Source organism: Branchiostoma belcheri, unplaced genomic scaffold (genome assembly GCF_001625305.1).
Source record: "Branchiostoma belcheri isolate BF01 breed outbred unplaced genomic scaffold, Haploidv18h27 scaffold285, whole genome shotgun sequence".
Classification (NCBI taxonomy): domain Eukaryota; kingdom Metazoa; phylum Chordata; class Leptocardii; order Amphioxiformes; family Branchiostomatidae; genus Branchiostoma; species Branchiostoma belcheri.
The window spans coordinates 156,365-179,609 of record NW_017803893.1 but is presented as its reverse complement, the minus strand read 5'-3'; the positions used below and the strand labels follow the sequence as shown (position 1 = coordinate 179,609).

At 45.5% G+C, this 23,245-nt stretch overlaps 2 protein-coding genes across 2 annotated transcripts; one reads left to right on the top strand and one right to left on the bottom strand.

The window, feature by feature from the left end:
• The first annotated feature begins 291 nt into the window (after positions 1-291).
• Positions 292-11,850, top strand: LOC109472834. The gene is made up of 13 exons (XM_019772692.1): positions 292-313; positions 1,089-1,279; positions 1,784-1,978; positions 2,472-2,583; positions 3,204-3,382; positions 3,535-3,613; positions 3,915-4,165; positions 7,777-7,947; positions 8,471-8,665; positions 9,098-9,212; positions 9,651-9,832; positions 10,278-10,362; positions 10,766-11,850. Exons 1-13 carry the CDS (start codon positions 292-294, stop codon positions 11,029-11,031), a joined length of 2,043 nt encoding a protein of 680 aa, XP_019628251.1. The 3' UTR covers positions 11,032-11,850.
• A 157-nt stretch (positions 11,851-12,007) lies between these two features.
• Positions 12,008-19,716, bottom strand: LOC109472846 (tyrosine decarboxylase 1-like). The gene is made up of 10 exons (XM_019772703.1): positions 19,592-19,716; positions 19,087-19,219; positions 18,448-18,597; positions 17,376-17,559; positions 16,919-16,964; positions 15,960-16,070; positions 14,570-14,786; positions 13,779-13,941; positions 13,037-13,143; positions 12,008-12,523 (listed from the first exon to the last, which is right to left on the bottom strand). The coding sequence occupies exons 1-10, from the start codon at positions 19,712-19,714 to the stop codon at positions 12,243-12,245; spliced, it is 1,515 nt and encodes a 504-aa protein (XP_019628262.1). The 5' UTR covers positions 19,715-19,716; the 3' UTR covers positions 12,008-12,242.
• Positions 19,717-23,245: the final 3,529 nt, after the last annotated feature.

The following is a 23,245-nucleotide window of genomic DNA, read 5'->3' as shown; positions in this document are numbered from 1 at the left end:
ACTGTTGTTTGCATCACATGATCGTCATGATTTTCGGTTCGCGTTGCCTAAACGTATTTCCAGCGATGAACATATTACACTATACTGAAACGTACGTCTATGCGCGTATGAGACAATATGAAGGTATATGCAATGCAGTATAGTAGCAGAGCGACGTCCTCTTTTCGGCGAAGTAAACACACTGGTACTGAGTGAAGGTTCAGGGGTCAGTAGGGTAATGTGTGTGTAATGTGTGAGTACATGTGATTTGTAGTCTGTGTACATACAGGGGGAGGGACAGCCACAGGCACCATGGAGAAGCCAAAGCCTAAAGGTGCGCTAATCCGTTGAACTAATGCAGAATTTTAGCTGTTACAAGAGATTTACGTGTTAAACTAATAGCCTTGTAGTCATACCTCATTCAGGTAGTTTCGAAAATTACTTAGTAATAGTATATTGCTGACGGACCTGCTAGTATGGCATTGCATCAGACATCAGTTAATATAGTTAGTTGCCTCGTAAGAAATATATGTAATGAGGGTATAGTTGGGTGGCAATATGTATATCATGTTTCCCAATTGCCTGGATACAAGTTTATGTCGTTGTAGACATATTCTGTATGTCTAGAGGACCTAGAAAATGTAATTAAGGAATACGTACATAGGCATACAAGCTATGGACAACCCGGCTAATGTTTAACTTAGGTTCCACAGTCGTGTGGTTAGTTTAGTGTCAGCGGGTCTCCCTTTGTACACGGAACCTTGTCATGCCGCAGGGCAACACTGGTTACTTATCGTATCCAGAACCGTGTCTAGCTAGTTCTGTGCCTGAATGGGTTAGGGTTAGGATCAGGCACGGTTCTGGATAGTCTCCCGCGTATCCAAGAACGTAGGCGTGCCCCAGGCACGGTTATGGATACGCGTGGACTATCCAGTTTGGTTCTGGATAAAGCACGGCTCTGGATATATCAGCTCTGTACAGTACAGTAGTACACGTACCGCCCCTGTACTGTAGACCTGCCAACCTGCGCCCCCTGTAGGTCAGCTGGAGCAACGGCAGGCCTGCTGTAGGTCTGCTGGAGCTAACCAGTGCAGTTGCGCCCCCTGTAGGTCTGTTGGAGCGACTGCAGGCCGATGAGACCGTCATCTGTGCAGGTGGCTACCTGTTAGAACTGGAGCGGAGAGGATATCTGCAGGCCGGAACCTTCGTGCCGGAGGTCGTCCTAGAACACCCCGAGCAAGTGGAGGCTCTGCATAGGGAGTTTGTGCACGCTGGTAGCGACGTGGTGCTGGCATTAACGGTAAGGCCACACCGTCTTAATTTTATGGATAACATCCGCAAGCGCATTGATTTTCCCGTTTTCAGAAAAAAAAATATATATCACGTCCTCCATGGTAGCTAGCGACAATGTGGAGCCGGTGGTAACTCCGGAGGATGGCACCCATGCCAGGCTACTACAGTGCCGACTCATAAATTCCGCAAAAAGCTAGACATAAAGACATAAAGCCAAATAGGCACGGTTCTTGGTACGATGGAGACTATCCAGAACCGTGCCTGATCCTAACCATAACCATTTCAGACATAGAACTAGATAGGCACAGTTCTTGACACTGTTTCCCTCCTCATGATCAGCACTACTTACATCGTGAGAAGCTCCGTATCATCGGCCGGGAGGCGGATCTGGAGCGGCTGAACCGGACGGCTCTGCAGCTGGCCAGGAAGGTGGCTGACAGTTATTATGCGTTGTAACCTTCCTTACCTTGTAATCATACACAAGTATACCCCCCCCCCTTTCCCTCCCCAGCACTACTTACATCGTGAAAAGTTGCGGATCATCGGCCGGGAGGCGGACCTGGAGCGGCTGAACCGCACGGCTCTGCAGCTGGCCAGGAAGGTGGCTGACGACACCGGCACCCTCATGGCGGGAAACATCTGCAAACTCAACCTGTTCGACCCCAACAACCCCGGATGGAGGGACACGGCAGAGGCCATGTTCAAGGTTAGTGGGCACAGCATGTCATAGGGATCTTCTGCTATAAGGCCATAGTCTACGGATACGACATGCATATGACATTGTGTCGTGGGGCACTATGACTAGTAGGTTCTGGGTGACTGATAACCTTTACCAGGCTTCGGGAGGCGGCTGGAAAGAGTAGAAATCGACCAAACGTGCCAGGGGAGTTTGTCTGCTGGGAGAGAACATTTGGCCGATTTCTACTATTTCCACCCGCCTCCCGAAGCCCGGTGGAGGCTATGATTGTATGCCTACTGATTATAAACCTACTGATACTCTCTCTCTCTCACACGCTCTCTCTCTCTCCCTCTCCCCCTCTCTCTCTCCTCCACCGCATGTCAGCTGCTGCTGAGGCGGGCCATCCTTGCCTTCCATCTGCTTCTGTCTAGTGCCGCTGGTTACGCCCTCGTTCAGTCCTGAGTTGTTCAGTCTCTCGTCCCCAGGGTAATCCGTAAGTTGTTGCACTTCTCGTTCCCAGGAGCAGTTGGAGTGGGCCGTTGAGGGCGGAGCAGACTTCGTGGTGGCCGAGTCCTTCTTCGCCTGCGCCGAGGCTATGTTCGCTCTGGAGTGCGCCAGGAAGTACGCCAAAGGTGCTGCGTAACTAGGCTACCACCACACTTTCTTTAACGTCTCAATGCCTACTATATCAATTTCTCAGTATCTATATATGTTACCAAGTTCTCAATATCTATGTTACCAAATTCTCAATGTCTAACGTTACGTTACCAACTTTTCAATGTCTACCGAAAATAATTTCATCAGGTTGGTAGGACATTGTATATTGGGATTTTCTTCTTACTCAGTCCGTACTGTATCTCCGGTCCACTGCTTACGTTTGGATGTCTGCCAGACACCTTCCTCATTGCAATCGGCTACATATAGTGGCGAGAAGCAGAACTCCAGTCAGAAGCTGTGAGGAAGGTGTCTGACAGACATCGAAACGTGAGCAGGTGAGATAGATACAGTACGGAATGGGTAATATTTATGGTCAGACAGGAGTCTAAATCCCTCCTACTATAAGATTGCAACATTATGTAAATGTAACCCAACACCAGTTACCATGGTGACAGACGTCAACAAATCAGGTCAGAGGTTAGTGCTTGGAGAAGAAGAAGAGGAAACTGAGCAAAAACAACACGTTTTCCTTCGGTAAACATAACTATGGTCCTGCACGTTTCACCTTTGCTCACCTGTGGTCTCACCTGTCCAGGTCTACCCGTGGTGGTGACCCTGAACCTGCAGCGCCACTCGGAGCTGATAGATGGCGTTCCTATCCAGAAGGCCCTGCAGGACCTGGCGGCGGCCGGGGCGGACGTGGTGGGGCTGAACTGCGGCCGGGGCCCGCCCACCATGCTGCCTGTCCTCGAGCAGGCCGCGGAAAACATCAAGGTAAGATCAACATCACCATTGTAGATTAATGCTCCAACATCCGGACCTTACTGACGAAGGAAAAAAAAGAAAAGTAGATCTGACATATTTTTGAGAGTTTGTTGCTGTATTTCAAGTGACTAACTACAGCTCCCCCCCCCCACCCCGTGTAGATCCCCCTGGCTGCAGTTCCCGTGCCGTACCAGACTCACGAGGCCGACCCGAACTTCCTCACACTCAAGGACGAACACGGTGACGAACACTCGCTCAATTTGTAACGCAATTTGATATTGATACATTGTGTACATTTTCTGTGTCATATATCCCAATTCTGTCACAAATGTTGCCAGTTGCATATGACATGTAACACAATATCTTAATTCTGTCAAAAACGTTGCCAGTCCGTTATGACTAAGATGAGATGTAACACGATATCATAATTCTATCACGAATGTTGCCAGTTGGTTCTAACATGTAACACGATATCTCAATTTTGTCGCAACAGTTGCCAAATCGCTACACTCACAAATCAGCGACGTTGTTGCAATTGCAGGTAATGTGGCGTTTCCTCTGGACCTCGACCCTTGGCTATGCAGCCGGTCTCAAATCGCGGCGTGGAGCCGGCGGGCGCACGCCCTCGGGATCCGGTACCTCGGGCTGTGCTGCGGGAACGCCTCGCACTTCACCCGCGCCATGGCCGAGGCGCTGGGCCGCCAGCCGCCCGCCAGCCGCTACACGGCCGACATGTCCAAGCACGCCTACTACGGGACGGACCCGACTCTCGTCAAGTTTAACACGCAGGAGGTCCGTGAAAACAAGTTCTGATGCACAGATCCCATAGCCTGGTCACCAATCCTATTATTTCCCTAATCCTACAGCCTCTCCACAATTTGCTGTAGATCTCGGGAGCTATAAGAGGTTGGTAACCAGGCTACAGATCCCACACTCGTCAAGTTTAACACTCAGGGGGTCCGCAAAAAACAAGTTATGTTCTGTATCCGTGTTTTTTTATCGAAATTTAAGTGCCATTCCAATGTTTACAACAAAAATGACGGTCTTAAGCCTTCATCATGACCAATCACGTGACCTTCATGACAGATCTCAAACAAGTTCTGATGTACAGACCCCGCTCTAGTCAACTTCAACACGGAAACCCACAAAAACAAGTTCTGATCTCCATGTTTTTTTATCGACAAATGGCCATTCCGATGTTTACCACTAAAATAACGGCCTTAAGCCTTCATCAGGTCCGCATGACCAATCACGTGACTTTCATGACAGATGCCAAACAAGTTCTGATGCACAGACCCCGCTCTCGTCAAGTTTAACACACAGAAGGTCCGCAAAAACAAGTTCTGATATCCGTGTTTTTATTGAGAAAGTGCCATTCCGATGTTTGAAGAGTTACCAGTAACGTAACGTAAACCGAACTGTTTGTATGACGCAAATCCCAACTGTTTGTATGATGTGACCCCAACTGTGTGTTTAATAGCGTTACTCTTATCTCGACCTACGTACGGATTAAATACTCATTGCACAGCCCTTGTATTTTTTTATACACAGTCCTAAGTAGTGGGTATTCTTATACACAGTCCTTGTGTCTTCGTATGAGAGCGTTTTGTATGTTGGCAGTGTTTTCTTTTATCGTACATAATGACAAGATCATACACGCACGGCATCCCCATTGTCCAGCCACGAACACGTCCCGTTATATGGGCCAAGGTAGGACCAAGCCTCTTCTGTATAATGTCCTTGGTAGGATACAGCGGCCCTGGCCAACATATGAAGCCATGGTTTCAGTGGTTTTCAGTCTACAAATTTGGCAGCGGCAGCAAAGTTTTCGGATGTCGTCAGTTTTGTGGCGTTGTTTACAGAAAACTCACGGAGGTCAAAGTCTAGATCTGTCCTCAGCATGGACCCTCTCTGGCCAATGGACATTGGATACTGCCTGGCCAATGTAATACTCAATTTTTGTCGACCCTGGGATCTGCTTGGAGATTAGCTAGCGTATCAGAAAACTAACCGAGGTCAAAGTCTAGAAATGTCCTCAGGTATAAAGGGCGATGAAGCAATGCTTAGCCTCCATGTAGGCTGTGCTATTGGCTATTGGGACTTGGGGGGGGGGGCGTTTGCAATGCGCTTTTTCTCTTATGGCATAATCAAGAACAAATAGAAGCGATATGCCATTAGAGAAAGTATAAAAGCAAGGGAAAACCCCAGTCGTACAGTCTGCGGGGAGGAATCAATACCGCAGCGGTGTTTTTTGTCAAGGTCCGCTCGCACGCGGTGTTGTTAGTTTCAGGGTCAACCCGCTCTTTGTACACCAGTTTAAGGCGGTTCGATCCGGTTTTTCCACCTCGGGCCTGACTAGTTCGTAGTTCCAGCAACGATCCTACGGTCTTGGATACGTGGAGAAGCAGTTCCTGTTGCAACCAGCTGAGATTCAACCATGTCTAAAGCCAAGCCCAAGGGTAAGTATATATATAAAACACCTGTGGTAGACGGTAGAAAGTTGTTCCGTATATTTGTCAACATGTGTGTCATATAGCGTTACTTACAGGCTGCACGCAAAATTTATTTATCGGTTTGGCTGTTCAACGCTCACAGCCAGGGCAGCCCAACTAGCCTGTGGCTATTACAAAGGGCTTGCCCTGCAGACAAGACATGACAAAACATTACAGCAACATATAAGGTGGCTTTTAAAACAATCTACAAATTTGTCGTGTCTTATAGCGTTACAGACTACAGTAGTACTGGAATAGCTGGAGTGAATGTTGGTGTATTTTGAGACCTGGACGTGTTTAGCGCGATGTATTACTCAATTATTCCACCAACTTGCGGCGATTCAATTCAACACTAAATGGCCTTGACACAAATTGGGGTCGTCGTGTGTTTTTTAATACAAAAGGAAACGTTTTTTTTACACACACGCTTTGAGTTCGACTAAAACAGCCCTGTTTTAGACTTAAGTCATGGAGACGTGGACACTGGGTAGCCTGGTGTCCAGCCTTGTTAGGTTTGGTCCGCTCCCCAAGATCCGCTAGGCTATGTAGCGGATCTTGGGGAGCGGACCCAGAGCGGACCACCAGGCTAGACACTGTGGCAGCTACTTATTTTTCCTTAGTTCAGTGACCCTGTGACGTTGTCGCTGCGTAAATAGAACACGTCCGTCTGCTCATGTTGTGTTTTCGTTGTGGGTTTGGCAACACGCCCAGATGGCCATAGATAAGGCCACACCAAGTAAATTTTATGGATGACGTCCGCGCGCGCATTGATTTTGGCCTGTTCCTAGAAAAAGAACAAGAAATTCCACTTCCTGTAACTATGACCAAAGAGTCACGACAGTGCCGCAAATCGTCAGATTGATGTGAAACCCGTAACGCCGAAAGCCTGTGCCTGGTTAAAAAATGGAAACAAAAATGAAAAAAAAAAAAAAATGGCACTGAAAAAAATCCTGTCAATAGCTCCAAAACAGTGCCATTTTTGGAACTATTAACAGACAGGACGGTCCTGTCAGCAGTGCAATATTTCTTATCTAGGCATCTTGTTTTTTAGGGCCCTTCTTGTTTTTTTTTCGCCCTCTCGCATTAGATTTAGGGTCTCCAAAGGACGTCATCCATAAAATTTACTTGGTGTGGCCTAAAGGTGTGGCAGGTGGATTATACCACTCAAACAGCGGGTAGGGGGAGACGACTTTTTAAAGTTAAGGAAAGTAATTAGCATAGGGAGGTAATCACTATCTATGATTCTATCATCAATTCCGATCTAGTTACTAGTAAAGATAATCGCGCAATGCTGGATTCCACATTTTGTAGCACAGTTGTATTACTGCCACACATTGTACCATGTAGTACGATTGTCCAGCAATAAAATTCATTCATTCATTTATTCATTCACTATTTTAGATTTGACAATGTCGCTTTTTCAATTTTCCTGTAGTCAACTTGTTTTCATTTTTCCCATTTATACACCTGTTACCGTGAATAGCTATTGCTATTATATATACAACAGCATGTTATCAAAAACCAAAACAAACGGCACAGCCAGCCAGGTTTCTACCCCATATCTGCTTGGAGATTGCACCTATTCACCTTATTTTATTTTATTTTATTTTATTTTATTTTATTTTATTTTATTTTATTTTATTTTATTTTATTTTATTTTATTTTATTTTATTTTATTTTATTTTATTTTATTTTATTTTATTTTATTTTATTTTATTTTATTTTATTTCATTATTTATGTATTTATTGGTTTGGCTGTTCAACCCTCCCAGCCAGGGCAGCCCAACTAGCCAGTGGCTATTACAAACTTAAGGGCTTGCAGGACAAAATATTACGGCAACACATAAAGAATGGCTTAACAATCTACAGAAGTATTGCCTGTATTTCCCAGGGTTGCTTGCGCGCCTGCAGGACGGCGAGAGTGTGATCTGCGCGGAGGGATATCTGTTCGAGTTCGAGCGACGCGGTTACCTCAAGGCCGGCGGTTTTGTGCCGGAAGTCGTCATCGAGCACCCGGAACTGGTGGAGGGTCTGCATAGGGAGTTTGTGCACGCCGGTAGCGACGTGGTGCTGGCCTTCACGGTATGTACTGCGTCTCATCTTTAAAAAAAATCATCTGAAAAAAAAGCAGGTCACGTGACCTGAAGGAGTGACCATTCGGACCTGATGAAGGCTGCATTTTACGAAGCGATGTGGTGCTGTCCTTATTACGGGTCAAGGAACTATGAGGGGCAAGCGACGCGTCGCCATGACAACGTGCATGTAAAGGGACTCGGATTATACACGTAGTAGCCACTGAAGGATAAGGGATATTTTGCTAGCCTCTACCAGGCTTCGGGAGGCGACTGGAAAGAGTAGAAATTGCCCAAATATAGAGAGAGATAACATGCTAGATGATTAGGTCAGCTAGAGACTACGGTTCGGGTGCGGCAAACTGTACTCTCTGGTGGACCAACTCCCCTGAAATGTTATCTCTCTATTTGGCCATTTTTTACTCTTTCCAGTCGCCTCCCGAAGCCTGGCAGAGGCTAATGTGTTGCATGAATATAGTTTTAGTGGATATGAAAAAGAACTCATCACTAGTGCGTCTGCACAATTGTTACAGTACTACGCTCATCGGGAAAAGATGCGCATCATCGGCCGTGAGTCCGATCTGGAGCGGATCAACCGGACGGCGCTGCGGCTGGCCAGGAAGGTGGCGGACGACACCGGCACGCTGATGGCGGGAAACATCTGCAACCTGAACATCTACAACCCGGCGGACCCGGGCTGGGAGGAGCGCGCTCACGGCATGTTTAAGGTACGCTGTATCCAGAACCGTGCTGCTCAGGCGCGGTCCTGGATAGTCCACCCGCATCGATATCCAGAACCGCGCTTTATCCAGAACCATTCTCAGGCGCGGTCCTGGTAGTCCACCGCATCCAGAACCGCGCTTTATCCAGAACCATGCTCAGGCGCGGTCCTGGATAGTCCACGCGTATCCAGAACCGCGCTTTATCCAGAACCATTCTCAGGCGCGGTCCTGGATAGTCCACGCGTATCCAGAACCGCGCTTTATCCAGAACCATTCTCAGGCGCGGTCCTGGATAGTCCATGCGTATCCAGAACCGCGCTTTATCCAGAACCATTCTCAGGCGCGGTCCTGGATAGTCCATGCGTATCCAGAATGGTTCTGGAGACGATAATGTATAGTTTAGCTTTCTTTTCCAACAGCATTTTTTGTACCCCACAGGAGCAGTTGGAGTGGGTAATGGAGGAGGGCGGCTGCGACTTCATCGTCGCCGAGACGTTCTTCGCGTACGCCGAGGCTAAAGTGGCGCTGGAGTGCGTCAGGAAATACGCCAAAGGTACTGGTATTCCATCCATGCGCGATGTGCGTTGCCTAGTGAACCTGAAATAGTGTGATCTGTGGTGTTTGTAGCCTTTCCATGTGACAGTGAACCACACAAATACGTCGTGCCGCTTTGCTGGTGGCTCATGATGTATAAAATAACACGCCTACAAATTTTGTAGCCTAGACTACACCCAGCCCAAAATACATGTACAGAATTGGATGTACATGTAATGTAGATCTTTCGGTGCCGGCAGCCAAGTAAGCAGAAGATCGAAGCAGGCTAACAAAGTACTAAGTAGCCTATTGTATACTGTCTTGCCTACTTTGCCTATTGGATACTGCATTGCCTACTGGATACTGCCTTGCCTATGGGGTAGGGTGTTGGCTACCAAAAGATCTGCTCGGAGATTAAAATGGCTACAGGAATGAAATAATGCCCCCCCCCCTCCAGGTGTGCCTGTTGTGGTGAGCTTTAACCTTAAGCGTGGAGACGCCCTGATAGACGGGGTTCCTATCCAGGAGGCACTGGGGCGCATGGCGGCGGCCGGGGCGGACGTGGTGGGGCTGAACTGTGGCCGGGGTCCCGCCACCACACTGCCGGTCCTCGAGCAGGCCATACAGAACGGCATCAAGGTACTTATTTGCATATTCGGGACAACTTATTATCTATTTGCATATTCTGGACAACTTAAATGAGGTTCTGGGGCAGGTAGCGGCGGCCGGGGCGGACGTGGTGGGGCTGAACTGTAGCCGGGGACCCGCTACAACACTGCCGGTCCTCGAGCAGGCCATACAGAACGGCATCAAGGTACTTATTTGCATATTCGGGACAACTTAAATGTCCAGACGGCCATGCAGGACCTGGCGGCGGCCGGGGCGGACGTGGTGGGGCTGAACTGTGGCCGGGGGCCCGCCACAACCCTGCCGGTCCTCGAGCAGGCCATACAGAGCGGCATCAAGGTGAGTAGACTGTACTTATTTGCATACTCGGGACAACTTAAATGAAGCCGTAGGTGATGATGCTTCACACCGTTCTCGTTTCCTAGTTAACGCGTCACTCCGCTCTCGTTCCCTGCAGACGCCGCTCGCCTTCGTGCCCGTCCCCTACCGCACGGATGACGTCACTCCGCAGTTCATGACGTTCAAGGACATAGACGGCACAGGTAATGGTTCATTCTTCGTAATCCAAAATGCCTTTACTGTACTGAGGCCTTCATCAGGCTCGAATGACCAATCCTGGTGCCAAAGGCTGGGGTCACGTGTCCATCAGGTCACGTGCCGCAAGAATGTGGTCATTCCTACGTGACGAAGGCTGCAGTAAACTGTGCGAGATTGAGTTCCTGTAGTTTACTCACTAATTCAGATGAGCTTTTATTCTAGAATATTCCTGTCCGTTTCAGAAAGAAATCTTCAATACGCCAAAAACAGTTACTCAAGCAACTGGATATGTTTTTGGAAACGGCCAGACGTTTCAAGTAGCATCCACTACCTTTTGACAGTGTCTTACTACGAAGTACCTGATTGTCTAACCTTCATCGACGTAAATCTTCAATCTGTCCTCTGCAGGTGAGATCGCGTTTCCTCTTGACATGGACCCGTACCTGTGCAGCCGGTCTCAGATCGCGGCGTGGAGCCGGCGGGCGCACGCCCTCGGGATCCGGTACCTCGGGCTGTGCTGCGGGAACGCCTCGCACTTCACCCGCGCCATGGCCGAGGCGCTGGGCCGCCAGCCGCCCGCCAGCCGCTACACGGCCGACATGTCCAAGCACGCCTACTACGGGACAGACCCGACGCTAGTCAACTTCAACACGGAAGAGGTCGCCACGTTCTGAAGAAACGTAATTCTCCAGTGTTACCATCTAGATGAGGTAAATTTTATTATCGCAAATCTCTGCAAAACAGTGTAGAAAGATACTTAGGCATTTGAATTAGTCACTGCTTTTGAATGTGAGTCTTTACATTTAAACGCATTTCTCCTTTGTAGTCATTATTCTGAACATTTATCATATTCTAAACACTTCATTTTCCAGTCTTCAGGGACAAACAATCAAGCACCAGGTTAGATTATTAGAGGTAGAACTTTGTAATTCATACTCATTGAATTAATTACTCATTAATTAATTAATTACTCATTAAGATTATCTATTTGTGTACATAATGTCATCTCATAAAAATACTGCACAAGAAAAACTCTGTAAGTTCGTTTATACCTGTTTTAAGAGGGAAGAAACATGTTAATTATGTCAATGTTAGCCTTAGATGTTTATCCATCTGTATGCAATAGATGTAGTATAGCACTTTGTAGAATTTTAATGTCTACATGACTCATGTAAAACTACATATGTACTGCGCTTAGCCCTCATGGGCATGAATGTGCAAATAAACATCATTGTCATTGTCATTAATTAAGTCTTACAATTGTGATGTTGTTCTGCTCGTACATTGTTGAACATTCATTTAAAGTTAGCCTTTAGGATGAATTTGCAGCAAACATTATATTGTATAATTTTCATATATTATATTACAAAATGTAATGGTCCCAGTGAGGTGCATATTTAATTATAGTACACAGGACAATTATATCCCTTTGGAATAAATATGAGTGCAGGGAAACTTATCTTCAACTAATAATAAAAGGATGTGTGACAGGTGAATTTTGTCTCCTTTTCTTGACTTCTTGATTTTGTGAAAACCTGTAACTCCTTTCCATTACATCTTTATCCACCCAAGTACTGGCTATGCATGGACTATCCAGAACCGTTCCTATACATCCAGAACCGTGCCTGGACATCCAGAACTGTTCCTGGACATCCAGAACCGTTCCTGGACATCCAGAACTGTGCCTGGACATCCAGAACTGTTCCTGGACATCCAGAACCGTGCCTGGCCTGGTTCTGGACACAACAGGCGATTTCTTTCTAACTATTTATACAAAAATTGATAACTCCTTTCCCTGATCACCCCAATTACTGCCCTTATAGGACTGCCCTGGGAACCGTTACCCCAGCAACCGTTACCCTAGCAACTGTTACCCTAGTAACTGTTACCCTAGTAACTGTTTCAGCCCGTCCGTTACTGCGGCGACGAGCGAGTCCACGTGTTCGCGGTGAGTCCTGAATGCGAGCACGCACGCTCGCAGGTACGTCTGCCCCAGCACTGTGGTGGAGGCCAGGAACAGCCGGCCGTCCCGGCACACGTGCGCCAGCAGCCGCAGGTTAACCTCCGCGGCCGGACAGCCCTGCTGCTGCTGCTGCTCCGGGACGCCCTCGTAACGGAACAGCACGATGGACAGCTGCGGCTCAAGGACAAACAGCCCAGGGACAGCTGCGAAGGGCGGTGGTGTATTGTTAGAAAAGAGACTTGATTTGCAGGTCAAAATCTAAGAATAACTAATAAAAGTATAAACCCGAAAATAAAAGCGCAATGAATAATGGCGTAGGAACAGCATAATGGACAGCTGGGGCTCAAGGTCAAACAGCCCAGGGACAGCTGTGACGGGTGATGGGGTATTGTATGACTATAAACCAACAAAAAGTAAATAAAAGCGCAATAAACAATGGGGTAGGAACAGCATGATGGACAGCTGGGGCTCAAGGTCAAACAGCCCAGGGACAGCTGCAATAGCAATGACATGCCAGAGGGTGTTCTGTATTGTTAGAAACGGAACTTATTGAAAGGACAAAATCACAATCTTTGTCAGATCCTCTATGACCACAAACACACACACACACGCACACACACACGCACACGCACACGCACACACACACGCACACGCACACACACACACAATAAAAGCTACAACAGTACACCTGATGGTATCATATTGATGCAATTCACCTTTGAGTTTGTGGTACAGGTACTGACTCAGGTACAGTTTTTCCTGTAACGCTGCCCGGAACGTTCCCACACCAAACACCTGTAGCGGCAGCCACACTCTTACAGCACTGGAACCACAGAAAAGGAAAGTACACAATAAAACAAACAAACAATCAAGCAAGATGTAATCTTGAGATATACAACCTCAAGACTAACCACCTGTAGCGGCAGCCACACTCTTACAGCTCTGGAACACAATAAAGGAAAGTACACAATAATTAAAACAAACAAACAAACATGGTGTAATATGGTACAACTCCCATCCCAAACCCCTACAGCGCTGAAACACAAGCGACAGCTGTGCGGTATGAAGCGATTCTGGAGAAGTTACGGACTAGTTTTTCTTGTGCGCAGACAGAAAAACAAGAGGGCAAAGCTACACGCTGAAGGTTCCACTTCCAAGATCTAGAACCAGGAATGAGGTGTTCAGTAAGGAGTGTAAAGACCTGAACTCTACCTGATTCCTACCTCTCTAACCCTGTAAAATTTTGAAAATTAAACCTTCTGAAATGGCATTTCTGGTGTTTTTGAGAGGGTTTTATAGTAAAAATCAAAGTGTGACACAAATCAGTCCATATTTTTATGAAAAATCTTAGACCTTTAGATAAAAAAAGTAGACCTTTGAGCCTTGTGGGGAGGCCAGAACCACTGGCTACGGGCATGTTTTTGGTATATTTTTGGTACATTGCAAGTATCAATTTACCGGAAGTGCGTGCTCTGCTCGAAGGTGAGGTCCTCGGGGTTGAGTTGCCGAGCGAAGGTTGGTCTGTCCTGCAGCGTGCTGACTGGGGTCCGTCTGTTGGAGGTCAGCAGCTGCTTCCAGTTTCGCACCAGAACCAGCCCCGCTCCAAATGGCACAAACAGACCTGCAGTAAAAGTAAACAACAAAACTTTAAATCTTAGTAAAACAAAAAACGTTCCACCATGGCAACAGATATCTTTGCCCATTTTTGACATGTTGACCACTGCCAGAGGGCAACAAAATTTTTTTTCTCCTACCAAAATTGGGTGAAAATTAACACACACACTTATGTCATCCATAAAAATTACTTGCTGTGGCCCTACAGCTTCCCAAATTTGGGAACAGACAGTCCAGCTGTGAACGGCACAAACAGACCTGCACAAGCCAGGTGAAAGAGAGCACCCAGGAAAGTCAGAACATTTTCTGTCAGCTGAACCACACACCCTTGACTGTCCCCAACGTGGAGTACTTACTGGAAGTACATGCTGTGAGAATTTATCGGTTCTGAATGGCATGAACAGACCTGCACAAGCCGCAAGGTGTGTGTAGGGATCATACAAAGGATATTGGATATCCAGATCTGTGCTGTATCCAGGACCATGCCTCTGGATAATCCACACTTACCCAAAACCGTGCTTGGGGCAAATCTATGTTCTTAGGTACACAGAGGCTATCCATTCAGTCATAGAACTAGACACGCACAGTTCTGGATACAAAATGGATCTTATAATAAGAAGGATCTCAGGCCTCACCTTTGTGAGGGTCGCAGGTGAAAGAATCGGCCCTCTCCACACCTTTGAACAGGTGTTTGACGGAGTCACACAGGACGAAGAACCCGCCGTAGCAGGCATCAACGTGCAGCCAGACGCCGTGTTTCTCTGCCACATCTGCAAGCTCAGCGATCGGGTCCACCGAGCCCACGTCTGTCGTGCCTGTGGTTGCAGCGATGGCAAACGGGATCAACCCTTCCTGCAGAGAAAGGGAGAGAGGAAAGGAATGATTCACAGGATGAAAGAGAAAGGCCAACAGACGCTGTGTTTCTCTGTTACATGTTACATCTGCAAGCTCTGAGATTGGGTCTACCGAGCCGACATCTGTCGTGCCTGTAGTGGCAGCGATAGCAAACGGGATCAACCATTCCTGTAGAGGGAGGGAGGGAACAAAAGAGTCATGAGATGAAGGAGAAAGAACAACAGCTATGTTTCTCTGCTATGTCTGCGAGTTCTGAGATTGGGTCTACCGAGCCAACGTCTGTGGTGCCTGTGGTGGCTGCAATGGCAAACGGGATCAACCCTTCCTGTAGAGGGAGGGAGGGAAGGAAAGACTCACAAAATGAAAAAGAAAGGACAATAGGAAGTGTAAACGTATGTGAATGTAATTGATACTGGTAAATGCGCAGGCATTAGCTAAGTAGGCCTGTAGCCATCTATCCGTTGTGAAAGATGTGTTAAGGGTGTCTGAAACAGGGTATGGCCTATATATAGAAATCTGAATACAACACGGTGTATTCCGTATCGCCCGAGGTACCAGCCCGACCGCTCGTCGGATCGCCCGACGGCCGAAGCTCGGAGGGAGATCTGATCCGCGGGAGGGCTGGGACCGAGGGTGATGCGGAATACACCGTGTTGTATTTTATTTATGTCATACCCACCCAAGAAAACGCGCCTTTCAATGCGAAATGAGCGAAAATTTGGTGTCCCTAAACCAAAAAAATCAACATCAACATCGATCAATTCCAACGTCCGAATTTTGTATTCGAATTTCGAAATCGGCGCACAGGGTTAGGCCGAAACGCGTTCGAATCGTTCCACGGAACATTTGGAAGGGCCGGGCCATACGCATTCAGAACCCCCGGGCTGTACCGCTAGTTATCACACGGGCCGGAACACCCGTATCGAACGTAATCGCGGCCCAGGTAGGACATAAAAGGCTATATCTCTTGATCAAGTTGATGGTGTCCATATGATATCATGTAAATTTGTATAAGCTTGCAACAAGGCATTTCCTAAAAATACCTTCATTTTTTTGTTATTTAGTATTTCTGGTACACAAGTAGTAAGCCACCCTTCCTTATTAGATTAAGAGTTCTGTACACATGTTGAATGAGACCAAGTTGAATTGAAGTAGGCAGGAGGAACCCACCTTTGTGTCTTTCTCTATGGCTTCGTCGAGTTTCTCGGCGTCCATCCCGAACCGCTCGGTGACGGGGATTTTCCGCAGGACAGCTTCTCCCATCCCGATCGTGTGGAGAACCTTCAGCACAGAAACAATACTTTAGCTTAACTCTTGTCCTGTGGAGTCCATACATACATGTATATGGGTTGCACATACAGTACCATCTAGTACATGTATATAACGCCCTGTATACTAGTATGTACGGTTTGGGGGTATTTCTCATGCAATGCATCACACTGCAACAAATGCAAAAAGTGCCAGTAGGACAAGGATTAACTATTCCTACAGTACTGGAACATGATAACACTGTCCAGCAGCTGAAATCGGGGGAAGCTAGACTGATGCACTGCGAAGAAGAGAAGCAGACCCAGGGAAAAGTCTCGTTTAAGCGTTTGTATAACCAGAATGTTCTCGCAACATAGTAACCGTTACTTTTGTTTTGTAACATTGATATGCAAATTTCCATTACCTTCTTTATTTATTTCATTTGTTGCATTTTATTCGCTTGTTTCATATAAGTTATTAGTTTACCGTATGATTTTGAAGCACTTTACCAATATGTTATTTTTGCAATTAAGCTAACTGTACCTTTGTTTTCCTGTTTGTTATTTTAAGCTAATAAGTATATTTTGCAAATGTATATGTCCGCAGGGAACATTGAAAAACGCCCTTGCGGCGACATGTTTACCCTGGGTAAATAAATAAAAAAATGAAATGAAATGAAAAGTCAGCTTACAGTGTCCTATGTGGCAGATACATGTACATGTACTTCTCATATAAGACTTTTTAGCCATAGCCAAAGCTGTAGGGCTGCTAACCATTAGGATTTTTACCAATTTGATTTTGATCAATTCTGACAAAAGGAGGCCATATGTACATGATAACAGAAATGAAGAGATAGTTGGGATATAGTTAACACTGCATACCTTTCCTATCCCATCATGTGTCAGCTCACTCAGGTACACAACACACCTGGAAAATAAAAACGTCCAACTTCAAATTCCAAAAATGGCTACATGGACACCTCCAACAATTGTGCTGGAAATCAAATCAAATCAAATCAGTATTGTACTTGTTTGCAATCCTAATAAATCAAATCAAATCAAATCAAATCAAATCAAATCAAAATACAACCATTAATGAGTATTCGCCAAGCAAATGTATCAGACGTATTGTAACTACATGTATATGGGAAAGGCACTTTACACAACTTTCCTCACTTCGCTCAGGTGAAAATGAGTACTGTCCTGTCATGTACATGTATTTGTCCTGTGTTGGAGGCGGCATTAATATAAGTTGAAAAACTTGAGTGTGCCGTCACCACGTCTGGTGATTACATGTTGGAATAAAAAAAAAACAAAAAAAAAACCTCCATTTGCAAACCTGTGGTAATCTTTCGCCTTTAGTTTCTTCGCGTCTCTTGCCGTTGCTATGGCGATGAGATTGCCGACTGTTCCGCCCGACGTGAGGTTTCCTGCACAGGATTCTGGGTAGCCAAAGAGCCCCGCGACCCAGCGGATCAGGGAATGTTGCATCTGGACGGCGGCAGGACAGGCATAGCTCACCACTGGGAACACATAAACAACAGGGCAGGCATAACTCACCACTGGGAAAACAACATACATGTATGTAGTATAATGTACTATCATGAAAGTTCATCTGTGTTGGTAGCTACATGTTAAAACTTTATAATCAACACGTCACTCTTCAAAGAAGCCACATGACAAGCCTCACTGGGTCAGTCTACTGAGGAAGACCAGAGTGACTGGTCAAAAGCTCTAGGTGAGAGAACTTCTTTTTGTTGGATCTAAAGTTTTAACTCTTAACATATATGTACTATACAACTCCCTATATGATTGTGTTATATAACAGCGGATGAGGGAATGCTGCATCTGGACGGCAGCGGGGCAGGCGTACATGTAACACACCACTATGAACAGAAAAAAAAAAAAAGAGTGGGATCGTGTGGTGTAACAGCACAGTGCTCGACTTGGAACAAAGAGGTCCCGGGGTCGAGTCCTGACATGCCACCGATCTTGTACCCTGGGGAAACGCACTTTACACAGCTTTCCTCACTTAACTCAAGAGAAAATGAGTATGTGTGGGACACAACACCAGCAACAGCTGCCTGTGTCCCATGTGTATTGTTACAATTACTGTTACAATTAAAAAAAAAGTGTCTGATGTGTTTTTTTGTGTGTGTGTGTGTGTGTGCGTGTGTGTGTGTGTAACTGTATGTGAGTGTGAACTAGAACTATGGAAAATTTTTGTTGATGATGGTTTTAGACATCCAGGCTTAAGAAATGGCTACTCAAGCAACTGGATAGATTTTGCAGATCAGGCACAGTTCTCAGGATAGTCATTCTTGGATACGTGGAGACTATCCAGAACCAGCCTGATCCTAACCCTAACCCATTCAGGACCAGTTCTGGATGCAATAATTCCCATGACTTACATGCGTAGGGGTTGAACGCTGCTGCCAGGAAGTCTCCGATGGCGGAGGGATACAAACTGTTTCCCGGCACGTAGGCAAAGTAGTTCGGGTGTCCCTCCCGCATCAGCATGTGATCCCCCACAGAGCTGCAGAAACTCTCCAGGGCCGTGTCTGGAACACAAAGGGGCAGGATGAGAGAATGTTTGATGGTTCATCAGTTCAGTTCATCCTTGCTGGTGCTGTTCAGGATGTCACTCCAGACAATGTATATATAACTTCGTTCCCTGTATATTCCAAGTCAGCAAGTAGATACATGTAGAAGTGGCTGGATAATTAAAAGTACAATGTACTGTGCAAATAGTAACATTCAAAGTTCCTCTTGTCATCTGCATACCTAGTGTGGGTACCATCTTATGCAGTGACTACTGGCTCCCTTTCTGTCACTGGATACCTACTTAGCATCTTACATGTTTTATCCAGCAACAAGAGAGAATAAGTGGTAACTATGGAAGATGGTACCCAGGCTACTAGTACTACATACCAAAGCTGACAGGCTCCTCAGTGATGGGTAGCACAGCTTTTACAGACTCCTCCATTTCCTGTTCATCAGCAGTGATGGGTTAATGATGAGTTAGTGATGAGTTAATGATGATAACCTACCAAAACTGACAGGTTCCTCAGTGATGGGTAACACAGCTTTTACAGCCTCCTCTATCTCCTGTTGATCCCCATCTCCCAGCACCTTGCTGTTGGGCAGGTCCTGTAAGTACTGACTCACACGCTGCTGGGCCTTCTGCAGGGAGGAATGAATGGTTTATTATTTTTACCTTCGCAGAAGGAAAACATCTTGTTTTTGCTCAGTTTCTTCTTCCTCTTCTTCTTCTCCAAATAAATAAAGTCGCTGAACTTATTTGTTTGGAGATTTAGAAGAAGAGACGTATGTCTCCATGGTAACTGGTATTGGGTTACATCATGTTGCAATTTTATAGTAGGAGGGATTTAGACTCCTGTCACTATATATATATGAATGTGTTTGAGTAAGAATTACTAGTAGCAGAGCAGAGCATATTCCAAGGTAAACATTTCTAGTTCAGGTTTAAATCACTAGGGTTAATATTTGAAGTTTCCATTTAATACAAGTGAATAAAAAAAAATGAGTAAAAACCTGTGTCCAGTCCTGCCGCTCTTCTGGCCCCACATCCAGCCGTGCAGACACAAGCCTCAGCTCAGCAAGCTTCTGCACAAGCTCCTCTTCTGATGACAGGTCCGACTTTTCTGATGAGGACATGGTGGCCTGAGGAAAAAAACAGGAAAGGGAGCTTTAGCTCACAGAAGAGCTATTTTTCCAGTCTGGTTGTGACACTGAGAGAAGACAGATGCTATATGTTCTTACACTAGCCACAGCTGCTCGAAGCTTCTGTACAAGCTTATCTTCTACCTCCAACTTTTCTGATGAGGACATGGTGGCCTAGGGAAGAAAGAAAACGGAGCTTGATTAAGTTTTAGCTCACTGAAGAGCTAATCTTCGACTTGTCCTTAGCTCTTTTCAAAAAGAACAATGAAGAGTTGATCATGAACTAACATCACGTCCTAAGGACTGTGTGCATGTCGGGTGAGTGACAACAGCCGGGATTCGAACTCCCACCTCTTGGTCCAAAGGCAGGGTTGTGAACTGCTGGACTATGCACAATACCTGAAGGTCTTTCCCTGCATGTTGTGCAACAAAATGGTTGGCTTTTCCTAACTTTTTGTCAGTGACAATAGCCCTAGTAGCTCCAAAATAGGTAGCAAGTAGTGCTAGACTAGTTTGATGCCCTGATAAGCAAATAGAAATTAGAATGGCATTTATTTTATCAAGTCAAACAATTTTCTATTGTCCTTAGCCAGTTGGATGGCAGTACTACCGGTAGTAATTAGAGAGACCGGCTCCTACGGTCGGCTGCCAGAAAACCCCGGTTGATCACCAGACTAAATTGTCCTTTATAATAATAACAAGAATGAATGAACAATAGCTCAGCATTATGCAAAAATAATTTCAAGCACCAAAATTCAAACAAGGGAAAATCTACATAGGAAAATGTATAGATCGAGGTCTAGCTCACAGCTAAGTTACCTGAGGAATTGCATAAAAGGTACAGCAACTGTTGTTTGACATGATTTCATATGAGGCTACACTCGGATCATGTATTTATTCAAGGCTAGCTCTGAGTGACAACACTTCCGTACACACCTGGTTCTGACTGACTCTGCCGACGACTTTCACACTCAGTCACCAAACAGCATGCACCCAGCGTACCCTGAGCGTACCTCACGAGCTTAGCTGTGCAAGGAACACAGTACTGACGCTGCACGAGAAGCCACAAAACCTGAAAATGAGCTCAAAACTAAACCAAAGTTTGCCGGCCTCTTCCGTATTCTTTCATACACAAGCGCCACATGCGGAGGTTACTTGAACTGCAGCCAAAACACAGTACTACGCGGTGACAGTATCAAAGCGCGAATCTACGTCGACCGGACAAAAACATCCTAATTCAACTTTTACAGTCTCAAACCTGACACATTCTTCTAGCATTTACCACAGTTTTCACCAGTATGATGCAGTGTAAGCAAGAAATTTTGCAGCTTTCTAAACCAATGCGGCGCACTACTTTGTGTCAGGCGGTCTGCTATCGAAGAAGGGGTTCGGTCATGAATGAATACAGCTGTGCCATGACCTATGACCTGAAAGGGGTGTGGATTTGTTGTTGTTGTTGTTGTTCGTACGTCGGACTTTGGCCCAAAGTGACTTTCCAGTCTTTCCCCGCCTTTCTTCGTGTACGGATCCGATACTGTTACAGTGGGATTCCTCAGGTAACCGAGGTATTCGAGGTGAGTCCTTGATGCAAAGATTATTTCTGATCGCTTTCCTGTCCCAAATTTTGGGACACTATTAATAAACGGGCCCGTTATGATCACTAACTTTTGTTATCAAACATTTGACAACTTAGTGTAACTAGACCATACTGATTTGATTACATGTATGTGGATAGAGTCCTTTGGAACACCACAAAGCCTATGCGAGCAGGGAAAGAGAATGGATTGCTTTCATGATGAAATCTAAGGTCATGATCAGGTCAAGGTGGAACATGAACAACAATATGGCTGAACACACAGAGCAATTGTTAACAAAGAATAAGCTAAATATGCATTGTCATGAAATTTGGCAGGTGGGTAGGTCTTGATGAGACCTAGAAATGATTAGATTTTGGGCCCCCTGATGGCTTTTGTTGGTACTGCAGCAGAACTTCCGGTTTTGATATCTCATGACCAGGACATGCTAGGGTCACGAATTTTGGTTGGTAGATAGCTCTTGGGCTAGGGAAGAAGTGACATGAGTTTGGGCCCCCTAGCGGCTTGTTCTGAAACTGCAGGAGTGTTTGTTGAAAAATCTTCGGAGGATAACTCAAGAACTGGTTGACCGATTGTCTTGATTTTTGGTATGTAGGTAGCTGAAGTGATGCTTGACATAATCAGATGACAATTATGCAAATCAGGAGGTAATTTGCATAATTAATGAGGACATTCTATAAATCTGCTTCATTTGATAATAGGACCATTAAACACCTATGACATGTAATTGAGAGCAACATCTGAACATATTGATTATGTAAATGAAGACCTAATTTGCATAATTAATGAGAAATTGGTTCAATTTCATAATTTAATAGTATTGCTGTCCTTAGGCCACACCAATTTAATTTCTTGGTTAACGGATTTTTCTAGAAAAATAATGGAGCGGGCGGGCGCAGGGTTGGACAAGTTTTCAAAAATCCTCTTGCCCTATTGGGCAAGTACATAGTCATTTCTTCTTCTTCTTCTTCTTCTTCGATACTCTCTAACCACCCCTACTGGGGTATCACTGAGGAGGGGGGGGGTGCGACAGACTATGGCTGCGCGGCCAGAAGCCCGGCCTTGAAGGCCTCCACTGTCTGGGCTTTTACAAGCATTTCCACTTGCCCGAACCAACTTTTCACTTGCCCAAAATATACATGACATTTTTATGCATTTTTACTACCAGCATCTTATTTTAGGGATTATAATGCTGCATACTTTATTTAAATAATCAAAATAATGTGGTTTGAGACTTCCTGGGTTTTCTGACAAAAGGACATTAATATAATATAATATCAATTTGGCAAAATGATGAGTAATTTTGCTCCAAACACCATAGCGGCTATACTTCACGTAAAAAAATTTACTTGCCCAATCGGGCAAGTATAGGGGGATATTCACTTGCCCGAACAGTACTTTTACTTGCCCTGGGCAAGTGGGCAATGGGACTTGTCCAACCCTGGGGCGAAAAAATAATAAAAACAGGCCTAGGCATCCTATTATGGCCCAAAATGGTACGATAGGAGCCATGAAGTCAACACACCAGGCTGGTTCAAAATTTGAACAATGAATTTTGAGCTTTTGATGGTAGCACTGCATTGAAAGATGGAATGACTAACAAGTAGTAAGAAAAGGACTGTTTTCAACAGCTCAGGGCAAAATATGAGCATTTTGCAGTTGATGCTGAATTTTTATTTTTATTTGCAAATCAGAAAAAAATGAAGAGGCGAATCCGTTAACCAAGAAATTAAATTGGTGTGGCCTTATACTTGATACTGATAGTATGTATTACAAATTACTGAGTTAAAAAGGAAAATCTGCCTGCTCCTGATGAAAGGCTTTGTTGGTAGTTCAAACACACAAAGGGAGTGATACCATGACGTATTTGAGAATGAAAGGGCATGAATTTAGCTCTGCTATTGCCTTACAAATTTTCTACACAGTCACA

Coding starts and splice junctions, on each gene's coding strand:
- LOC109472834 (XM_019772692.1), top strand. CDS start 292: ATGGAGAAGCCAAAGCCTAAAG. Junction 3,614..3,914: donor CACACTCAAGGACGAACACG/GTGACGAACACT, acceptor TTGCAATTGCAG/GTAATGTGGCGTTTCCTCTG. Junction 10,363..10,765: donor CAAGGACATAGACGGCACAG/GTAATGGTTCAT, acceptor TGTCCTCTGCAG/GTGAGATCGCGTTTCCTCTT.
- LOC109472846 (XM_019772703.1), bottom strand. CDS start 19,714: ATGTCCTCATCAGAAAAGTCGGACCTGTCATCAGAAGAGGAGCTTGTG. Junction 17,560..18,447: donor AGCGTTCAACCCCTACGCAT/GTAAGTCATGGG, acceptor ATGTGTTCCCAG/TGGTGAGCTATGCCTGTCCT. Junction 13,144..13,778: donor GAGCAGAGCACGCACTTCCG/GTAAATTGATAC, acceptor CTGTGGTTCCAG/TGCTGTAAGAGTGTGGCTGC.